Source organism: Humulus lupulus, chromosome 7, assembly GCF_963169125.1.
Source record: "Humulus lupulus chromosome 7, drHumLupu1.1, whole genome shotgun sequence".
In the NCBI taxonomy this organism is placed as follows: Eukaryota; Viridiplantae; Streptophyta; class Magnoliopsida; order Rosales; family Cannabaceae; genus Humulus; species Humulus lupulus.
Window position 1 is genome coordinate 17,127,122 of NC_084799.1, and position 11,087 is coordinate 17,138,208.

An 11,087-nucleotide genomic window follows, 5' to 3' on the forward strand; every position below is an offset into this window, starting at 1 on the left:
GAAGACAGCAAGACCAAGACTTGGAAAGGGCTTACCTCAGAGGCCAATTACATGAAGTCACGTCGTATTGAGGCCAAACATATCAGTTCAATATTGTTTGTAGATCCACCGCTTCACAACATGCAATGACACCGAGAGTGTAATGTCCAGCATGCATGTGGTTAAGTGTCATATTTTCTATACATTGTGAGGTGTGAGCAAGTTACTAATTAAGGACTGATTAGTGGTGAAAATTGCATTATTTATTTATTTTAATAGCCAAAATAAATTAAGTTTAATTAATATTTTCATTAAATTAATATGATTTATTTTATAAATAAAAATATTTAATTATGATTTAATTTATTGTTATTTTGTAGGAATTAAATATGCATTTTGTCACAAAGAAAAGAAAATAAATAAATAAGTAAAGTTGAAGAAAGGAATGAAGAAAATGGCATTTTTGAAGGAGTTTGGCCCAGTCCCGAAGGCCCAAACGAAAGCCCAGGCCCGCTGGCCTCTTTCTCCACCTTCAGTGCCACTTGTCGCGCTCCTCGCATGCCACGCGTCCCAGCAGCCATCTTTGACCTTTGACCCAGCTTTGACCTTTTGTTAGTCTCCTTCCTTGCTTCCTTCTTCAACGTGACCTGAAGCACTTTCAGCTGAAGGCCCAACTTGCCAAGCATCACCAAATCCTTCCTTTAAGCAAGACCAGGCCAACGAGACCCTTCACTCCTAGCCTCCAAGGCCCATCTGCCTTCAGTCAACCTTCAGCATCAGTCCTCCTTCAGCCACACGCACGCCCAAGCTTCCCCAAATGAAGGCCCAATTCACCCCAGCCAGCTGCCTACGTGTCGCACTCTCATTAGCTAGAAATTGTTCAATGGACCAGCTGTCACTAGCCACCTTCAACCCATATTTTGTGGGTATTGGGCCTTGCAAAATTACCATTTTGAGCATTAAAGCTCATCTTTTTTGGTACTTTTGAAAAATGGCATTTGACCATACACCAAAATAGCTAGGGTAATATTAATAATAAGATTTTATTTTTTTAAAATCATATTTTATTATTAATATTTCATATTTATTTTGTAAACCTCATTTTGTTGTTTAATTTCTTTTTAGTCATTCTCTCCATCTATAAATAGGGACACTTTCTTCACATTTGGTATGTAATTTTTAGGTAGCAAAACTCTACCAAATTTTAGTCACATTTCTCATATTTTCTCTCTAGAATTTCATGAGAATGTCTAGCATAATAGGCTAACCTTCTTAGGAAGGTTAGGATGATCCTATATGCACTATGACTTTGTTTGGTATTTTTGATTCACCATGTGCTTAAAGTTTATATATTTTAGTGATTTATTTTCTTTCATCTCTACTTCTTCATCTTATTATTTATATTTATGTTTACTAATAGTATATAGATTTTGTCATGCACTTTCTATATATTATCAAATTAGTGAAAATAATATAGATAATATCTTTATCATTTTCTCCATCTCATCCATATATATTTACTTTTGCTAAAATCTATATAGAATTAGTTATGCTCTTTCTATGTATTTTATAAATGGTAAAAGTAATATTTGTGTTAGGTTTTATGTCCAATCTTTTATTGCATTATTGCCAATGGTATAATGTCATTTTTAGATTTCTCATAAGATTTATCTCATCCTTTCACGGTAAAAGAATATTAATCACTTGAATGCATTTTTGTGAAATATATTTGTGCTTTAATGTTAAATCTTCCAAATGAATAGTTGGGATGTGAACTATCCATTTGTGTAATTTTTGTGAATCAAATATCCAAATAAATAAGTATGCATATTGGTGATTCTTGATCCTTCCTATTTGTTACCTATTGTTACATCACACTTTATTTTATTTTCATTTCTAATCTTTAAATTTAAAAAACAACAAAAATATTACTTGTTCTATTTTCTTCATATTATTTATCTCTAACATTTATTTATTGATTAACTTTGTTTCTTTACCTCCTTGTGGAATCGACCGCCCATCTATACTACGACTACCCCTAAGTGGAAGTCACGTTTGGGCGTTAAACAAGGACAAAAGAGGGTGTTGGCTTGGTTTGGTCAAAAATAGACATTGTTATATATATATATAAATATATATTTATAATGATTTATGTTTATTTATTTATATTTATATTTATATTTATATGTTTATATTTATTGAGTAATAAGACATATTATGAACCTTTTTATTTTAGTTTTTAGTATATTTGTTATTAATTTAATTTAAGTTTTTTTACGTATACTTTTAATTTTAGTTTAGATTTAAAATATATTGAGTTGTTTGTTAGTTGTTTTTGTGTTATTTTTTTTAGTTGTTTAGAATTATGTATAGATGTTTAGATTTATGTATAGTTGTTTTCACATTAATTTTTAGTTGTTTTAAGTTTATATATAGTTGTTCTGTTGATGTCTAATTGTTGTTTAGTTGTTTCAAATATATTTTGATTTGTTTTATAAAAAAAAACATGTTAGTATGTAACGGGTTGACTTCTAGTTGTTCTTCATTTGTTGTTTTTAAATGTGTGTAGTATGCAGTGAGTTAATGTTTAGTTGTTTTTGTGTTGTTTAGATTTTATATATAGTTGTTTTCATGTTGTTTTTTAGTTGTTTAAGTTTATTTATAGCTGTTATGTTGTTGTCTAATTGTTGTTTAGTTATTTGTAGATATATTTTGATTTTAAAAAATATGGTTAATGTTTAGTTATTGTCTTATTGTTGTTTCTTAGTTGTTTCATTGACACCGTATTTTTCTAAATATAAAACTTTAAAAATATATTTTCTGAAAACTTATGATAGTATTTTTTTTAAAAAAAAATCAGGGACCGTAAAAAAGTAGAAAAAAATATGTTTTTGAAAAAATCCCGAGTGCAATCATTTTCAAAATTACCATATTTAAACTATTAAATATTATTTCTTAAACAATTCTAATATTGAATCTTTATTACTTTACATATGTCACTTTTTTTTTATTATGATTTAGTAATAAATCATATAAAAATTGGAATATATAAATAGTGGAATAAATAATTGCTATAAAATATCAGCAGATCTATTAAATTGGAATCTTGCAAAAAGGCCCATGACTCTGCTATCGATTATGGACTTACACTAGAAGCCCACCATTCATGGCCGGAAAGATCAGATCATCTTCTTCATTCTAAAAAGAGAAAGCAGAGCAGAGTGGAGGAGAGAGAGAAAGAATGGGGAGAGAAGTCTCAGAGAGCTGCGTGGATAGTCTACTGACGGAGATGGTATCAACCTACTCCGACCGATTCTACGCCAGTAAGCCTGATCTCGCCGCCCATAGCATCGAGGCCATTGGTTACCAGGTCGGCCTTCAGCTCTCTGAACGGTAATTTTTCAATTTGGCTTTTTTTTAGGGTTTTTAAAGCTCTGGAATTTGGATCTGAAAGACTGAAATTTTATTCATTGACTATATTAACCACAATTATTGATGGCAATGGAACTATTTTTATAGATTTTAGTGGAGCTGTTTGGTTTCCGAGAATTTATAGGAAGATGAAAAAAGGGATAGATAGTAATAAGGTTAAGAATCGGTCTTTGAGTTATATGCATTTTGTATACAAATTCAATTGTCTATTTTATTTTTAGGTACACCATGGATCGGCCTCGCTTCGGTGATCATCTAGAGGCTATCAAATTCATCTGTAAGGACTTCTGGTCTGAACTTTTTAAGAAGCAGATTGATAACTTGAAGACCAATCATAGGGTAATTTTTGCTTTTAGAATCAATGAGGGAAGTTTTGAGTATAAGATGTGTGTTCACTTAAAATTGATAGAACCACACACCTTTGTTTGTTGTGTTTTTAGGGTACATTTGTACTGCAAGATACTCGGTTTCGCTGGCTTTCTCGGGTGTCGATTGAGCCCTCTGAAAATGGAGATGTACCTCAGGATAATCCTGAGGCTGTGACTGAGAACAAGACTACACAAGTTACAAGGATGCATCTCAATTTCCCATGTGGAATCATAAGGGGAGCTCTTTCTAACTTGGGAATTCCTTGTGCTGTTTCTGCTGATATAACAAATCTTCCAGCTTGTGAGTTACTTGCACTTGTGATCTTTATCGCTGCTAATGCCTTTTTGGCTCTTTTTACAAGCACTTGATTATGAAGCTTTCTGGTTTTCTTCTTGGTTTGTTAATTTAATGCATCAAGGTTAATATTCTTGTTTTACGCATTAAAAGCTGCTCCGCAGGGCTGCAACAACAACGATCATAGAATTGTGGTTTTTCCTTTCTGTTTCTTCCTTCGACTTATTTGTTATGTTAATTAGCTGAATAAAGCATTTACACACTGTATAGTTGATATATCTGTAAACTTTTGTTGCTAAGTTTAATTAGCCTGGACTTGTTATGTTATGTCTTTCAACACCTATTAGTATTTTTTATACTCAAAACTTTTTGATTTAGTAGTCTTGTTTGATAGCCTGCACTAGAAACATGCCAAGACCTTTCAAGCCCTTTTTTGTAGATTCTAGACAAGCTTCTGAACTCTAAGCTCTGTCGTTAAGTCTAAGCACCTAAGCTTATTTGAGGATACAGCTAATATCTTTTTTATTAGTAATATTTACAACTTAATCAATCATTATCAGATTCTGAATTCTTAGGGTTTCCTGTTCGTCCAACCCAATGACTAGTTACTCATCCTCTATCTATTTTGTATTACTACTAGGTCTATCCTCAAAATTGCTTCCATAAGTATCTTGTTATGGTTTCCCTTCTAGCGTGAGATGATGTTTTGTGAAAATGTACATGATAATGATGCTTGAGACATTTTTGGACAGGCTCATTCGTGGTTCGTATAAAGGTCTAATCCACACTTTTCCAGAAAATTGGCTCTAAGATTGGTGTCAGTGTTTAAGTCATATGTAGAGGTTCTGATGATGCACATTGTACCTTTCAAGACATATGGTGGTAGCTCGGAAGTGAAATGCGAAGAAACTGATTATGGATTTGCTCTGCTTTAAATTGAAAGCTTAACCTTCCACCATCATCTTTACTATTTTGTTTTACCTTTTAACGTTTTTGTTTCTGTATTTGGTGTTGTTAGATATGAAAATCATAAAGAACTTGTGCTTTTGGAACTGATCTGAACTTAACTACACATGACTACCCATCCCTTTTACATCATGGGGAAAGTATAATATGACAATCTATGAAATTTACTTCGTTAAATCTTGTAGATTGTCAGAATTTAGTTCGTTAAATCCAAGTGAAAATTGGGATAAAAACAACATGATACTCCTAATTAAAAAAACAACGTCATCCTAATTAGTAAATTTGCTAAAGTTTTATTGTTCAAGTATCAACACTTGCTAAAAGCCTTATGTGAATATTTACTGCTCTTCTATTGAAGTTCTTATAATCGACATTTCTACTGAATTAATTGTCGCTCTAATGAGTGTCAAAAGACTTATATTTTTTCTCATTACATACCAACTGCGAACTTTATTGAGATAACAAACCGTACATATTGTTTTTCTAATTCTATTATGTAATAAGACAATGAAATGACACACAAAGTTTAGCTTGGTTTGGATCTTAGGGCATTTTCAATCCATAACAACATATGGTACATGGTGTTGCACCAATATCAAAACTAAAGGAATCTTATAGCAAAAAGTATATTCTTTATTATTATATTATTTTTTAATAAAATGTAATATTCTTTTTATTATTATATTATTTTATCATTTATTTATTTAGTTAATTCATTAAGTAAAAATAATATTATTAATTTTAATTACATGAAACTTATATCATAAATATTAAAACTTGACAAATTATAATAACACATTACATTTTCCTATTTAAATGTTACACTACTAAAATAAAATACTTTCAATTAACTCCAAACACAACACACCCTTGAAATATTAATTAAATTAGACTAATTTTCCGAGTTAGTATATTCGTCCCACAAATGTTCAATTAATGCATTTCGAAGTTCAATATGAGCATCTTTATCTTTGATTTTTCTATGTCGAGCCAGAAATTCTTGAAACCGAGCATCATCATTACCCACCATCTCAACTTTTGGATTTGGCACTTCGAGTCGTTCTTCAATTGGTGCATTAATGTCACCTTCATCTTCTATTATCATATTATGTAAAATAATACATGAAGTCATTATATCATGTAATATCCTCTTGTTTCATAGACGCGTTGGTCCTACCACAATGAAAAATCTTGATTACAATACTCCAAACGCATGTTCTACATCTTTTCTTCATGCATATTGTTTTCGAGCAAATAATTGTTTCTTCGGGCCAAGTGGCTCACGAATGGTTTGAACAATAGTAGACCATTTTGGATATATAACGTCGGCTAAATAATAACCCATATTATACTATTTCCCTTTAATGACATATTTAGCGAGTGGAGCAATACCCACAGCAAGATCAACAAAAAGATGGGACGCCTCCAACATGTTAATATCATTGTTAGATCCACGTAGACCAAAAATATGCATGCCATATCCAAATATCATAGTCAGCCACAACTTCAAGAATAATAGTCAGAGATCCACTGCGACTAGCGTATTGTCCTCCCCAAGCCGTAGGGAAGTTTTTCCATTTCCAATGCATACAATCTAAATTACCCAACATTCCTGGAAAACCTCGATGTTCACCAATGTGTAGTAGCCTTGCAACATCATCAGAAATAGGTGCTCGGAGATAGCGGGTTCCAAAGACCTCGATAACAACACAACAAAATCGTTTCAAACTTTCCAAAGCAGTAGATTCTCTTTTTTTTTTATGTACTCGTCAGTAGCATCTGCCGGTACACCATATGCCAACATTCGAAATATAGCTGTTACTTTTTGTAGACCTGATAACCCGAGCTTATCGAGTCCATCTCTTCATTGGATGAAGTAATTGTCATGCCTTTGTACAACATCCTAAATATGAAGGAATAAGCACGACCCATTCGACATCTTCGGCGGAACATCGAGGTAGAAAATTGAGGGTTCTCTGCAAAATAGTCGTTGAAAAGATTGCAATCAACATTTTCTCGGTCACGGTTGACTACTATATGACCAGGAATTGAGCCCATGTGTGACCCTTCGTTATTTTGGTGTTGAGCGATGCAAAAATTGTTGTTAGCAGTAATTTGACATACCACTTGCTTTTATAGATCATCATAATAATCATCATCATATGAAGAAGAAGACGAGGCCAAATAAGCTGATCTACCATAATGAGAATTCATCTTTAATCCACGTTGATTTGTATGTGTTGTTGGTCTATATAAAGCCCATGTTTTATAGTAGGGGTGCACACGGGTCGGATTTTCGAGTTTCGGGCTCATCGGGTTCGGGTTTTGCGGGTTTCGGGTTAAGAAAAATGGTACCGAAACCGATCCGAAATTTTCGGGTTTTTCGGGTTCGGGTTCGGGTTCGCTCGGGTTCGGGTTCACTCGGGTTCGGGTGTAATTTCGGGTTTGCTGGGCCATTTCTGATTTTGGGCCGAAAAGTCCAGATTTGCAAAAATACCATTTTTTTTCAAAAATGCCATTTTTTTTGCATTGCATGCATCATATGTTCATTGCCCTGACAAAAGTTTAACTAAAAAATTGTATAACAAAAATTGCATTCGGAAACAAAAATTTCAAAATGAACCCAAAATCTCAAACCCAAAATCTCTGACTTTTGTGTACATACATACAAGACTTGCCTTATTTCAGCAAACATAGCCGTTAAATTTATAAATATACCAAAACAAAACTGCCTAACATATATATATATATATATATACACTAAATGTAAATATATATATATATTATATTGCCGTGCTTACTGGAGTCCGAACCCGACCCGACTGTTGCTGGCGAGGCAAGGCGAGGCGAGGCGAGGCGAGGTGAGGTGAGGCGTGTCGCGCCGCTGGTGGTGGCCGTCCGATCTCGTGGTGCCGCCGCGTGAGAGCTGAGGGTGAGAGGGAGGCTCCGGGCTCTCGTCTGGGCAGTGGCACTGGCAGGCACTCCACTCGGCTGGGCTCTCTTCTTATCTCCTGCTTGTTGCCGTGCTGAAGATTGAACCAAGAGGGAGGCTCCGAGGCTGGGCTGCCGTGCTGAAGCTTGAACCAAGAGGGAGCTGCCGCTTGAATGAAACGAAGGAGAAGAAGACCAAAAAAAAGGGGTCGGGTTAGTTACTTTAGTGCTTATAAATTTTTACAGATTTTATTTATTTATTAAATTTTTTTTTAAAATCTCAGTCGGGTTTCGGGTTACACCCGAACCCGACAGCACACAATTCATAAATCCGAACCCGGCCCGATTTTTTTGGGTTCGGGTCGGGTTAGACCCGATTTTTTCGGGTTTTTCGAAAAAACGGGTTCTCCGGATTCGGGTCGGGCGGGTTTTGCGGGTTTTCGGGTTTTGCGGGTCCTGTGTGCACCCCTATTTTATAGTGTAGATATCCATTGTCTTCAGATTTCAAATTATTGAAGATAAGAAAAGATACCCGTAGTATTGTATTGTCACATTGTATTTTGTCTTCAGATTTCAAATTATTGAAGATAAGAAAGGATATCTATAGCATTGTATTGTTACATCGTATTTTGTCTTCGGATTTCAAATTATTTTGTCTTAAGAAAAGATACATGTAGCATTGTATTGTCACATCGTATTTTGTCTTAAGAAAATATACTCGTAGCATTGTATTGTCACATCATATTTTGTCTTCAGATTTCAAATTATTTTGTTTTAAGAAAAGATATTCGTAGCATTGTATTGTCGCGTCGTATTTTGTCTTAAGAAAAGATACTCATAGCATTGTATTCTCACATCATATTTTGTCTTCAGATTTCAAATTATTTTGTCTTAAGAAAAGATACCCGTAACATTGTATTGTCACATCGTATTTTGTCTTCAGATTTCAAATTATTTTGTCTTAAGAACTTCAGATTTCAAATTATTGAAGATAAGAAAATATACCTGTAGCATTGTATTGTCACATCGTATTTTTTCTTCAAATTTCAAATTATTGAAGATAAGAAAAGATGTTCGTAGCATTGTATTGTCACATCGTATTTTGTCTTTAGATTTTAAATTATTTTGTCTTTTACTCTTTTCACAAATTATTGAAGATAAGAAATCTAACTTTTACATTCCTATATAATGACATATTTTTCACATAAGATGACCACACGTCTTCAACATAGTTCTAAACCAACTTCTTTCCTGTCAAAATGACTTCAATTCGAACTTCTTCATACTCAATTGAAGAAGATGTGCACTTGTGTCATGTGTATCTTGGCATTTCTCAAAATCTAATCATAGGAATTAACCAATCCAAAGATCAATTGTGGGCAAGAGTTGAATCATCGTATCACTCTGAACAATTTAGTAGTCAATCTCGACTGACAAGATCTTTGCAAACTCGAATGACAACCATTCTTGCGGCAGATTCAAAACTAAGAGGATGCGTTGACCAAATTAAAAATAAAAATCCAAGTGGTGCTTCTCAAGAACATATTGAGTATACACTGTTATAGTTTATTTTTAGTTAGTAACTTGTTTTTAAATTTTACTGACATTATTTATTTATTATTCAACAGTTAAATCAAGCGAAGATGCTATTAGCACAAGATCCAAAGTATAGTAGAGGGTTCAAATTTGATCATGTGTGGTCCATTCTTAAAGATTGTGAGAAATTTACAAATGAGAACACCAATTCACCAGCTAGATTCCAACAACAAGGTCGTAATTTCAATTCCTGCTAATCTTGTTCCCCTGGCTTCGAATCACCGACATCGGCACCCACCGGTATGAGTTCATTTGATCTTAATATGAATGATGAGGAAGTTCCTATTAATTTATCTGAAAGATCTATTAGTGTGAAAAAAGCAAAAGGAAAACAAAAAAATGATGAACAATTTAAGAAATTAATGGATCAAAGTCAAAAACTTGTTAACGTTATGAAAATGGTAACTTTGAAAGAAATGAACTTCTGTGACAAAATGTTGATGTGGCTAGAATGAGAGAAGAGAATAAAATATTATTTACAAATTTGAATTCTATATCCGATCCAGAGTTTCGCCAATTTATTCAAAGCGAAAAGAGAAAAATTTATAGATCAAGAGCACAAACATCCGGACATGGAGAACAAGAAGAAGGATCTCAATACCGAGCATCTCAGTTCCAAGGATCTCAATATGAAGAAGAACAAGGAGAAGGAGTTGAAGATGAACATCAACAATTTCAAAATCCTTCACAAGATTATAGTCAATATTATGACTATCTTGGCGGAACCGGGAATAATTTTTAAAATTATTAGATATGTGTCTTAGTTTGTCTTGTGTTCTGTATATATATATATATATGTTGTTGTTTTCTGTTTTATGTTTGGTGTGTTTGATTTTAATATTAGAATGTAAGTTTGTAATATTTTAATTATCTTTTGTCTCTTTAATCAATTTCAATGTTGATTTTATTTTTTTACAGTGTAGAGTAAGAATTTTCATACACAAATTAAAATAAATTATATAAAAAATATAATTATGAAATATTTGAAATTTTATTTAGAAAATAAAATTATATGTGTATTAATAATTTAAAAAACCCAACATAAAATATAGACTCAAATAATACCCATATGTTTATATATATAGGATATAAATATGTTTATTTTTAAAAAAAGAGATATAATATATACATATATATTAAAAAAAGAAAAAAAGTGCTCTTTTGTTGTGTGAACAGTGCACAACATATAAGCCATGACACTGTTCACACACGACTAAATGATGTAAAAATTGGCGTGAGGTTGGAGGCCTTTTGAGGGAATCACGACATATTTATGTCGTTTTAACGTTGCATTGCAATTGACCTTAATAAATCCTATGAGTTACATTTATCGATAAAGCTTCACACAATCAAAGAGTGATCATTCAGATTTTTGTAAAAACTCAATTTAAAAATTGGCAGAATATTGATACCATTCTCATAATTATTCCCTTATTAAATGAAGATTTACATTTAATAAGCAGTAGATTGCTTTAAAGGAATGGTCCAAGCAGATATATAATGGAGAATCTGAGCTATTA

At 32.8% G+C, this 11,087-nt stretch overlaps 1 protein-coding gene across 1 annotated transcript; it reads left to right on the plus strand.

Moving 5' to 3' along the window:
* Positions 1-3,107: 3,107 nt before the first annotated feature.
* On the plus strand, positions 3,108-5,217 carry LOC133790824 (uncharacterized). The gene is made up of 4 exons (XM_062228608.1): positions 3,108-3,372; positions 3,633-3,750; positions 3,852-4,080; positions 4,827-5,217. Exons 1-4 carry the CDS (start codon positions 3,221-3,223, stop codon positions 4,853-4,855), a joined length of 528 nt encoding a protein of 175 aa, XP_062084592.1. The 5' UTR covers positions 3,108-3,220; the 3' UTR covers positions 4,856-5,217.
* Positions 5,218-11,087: the final 5,870 nt, after the last annotated feature.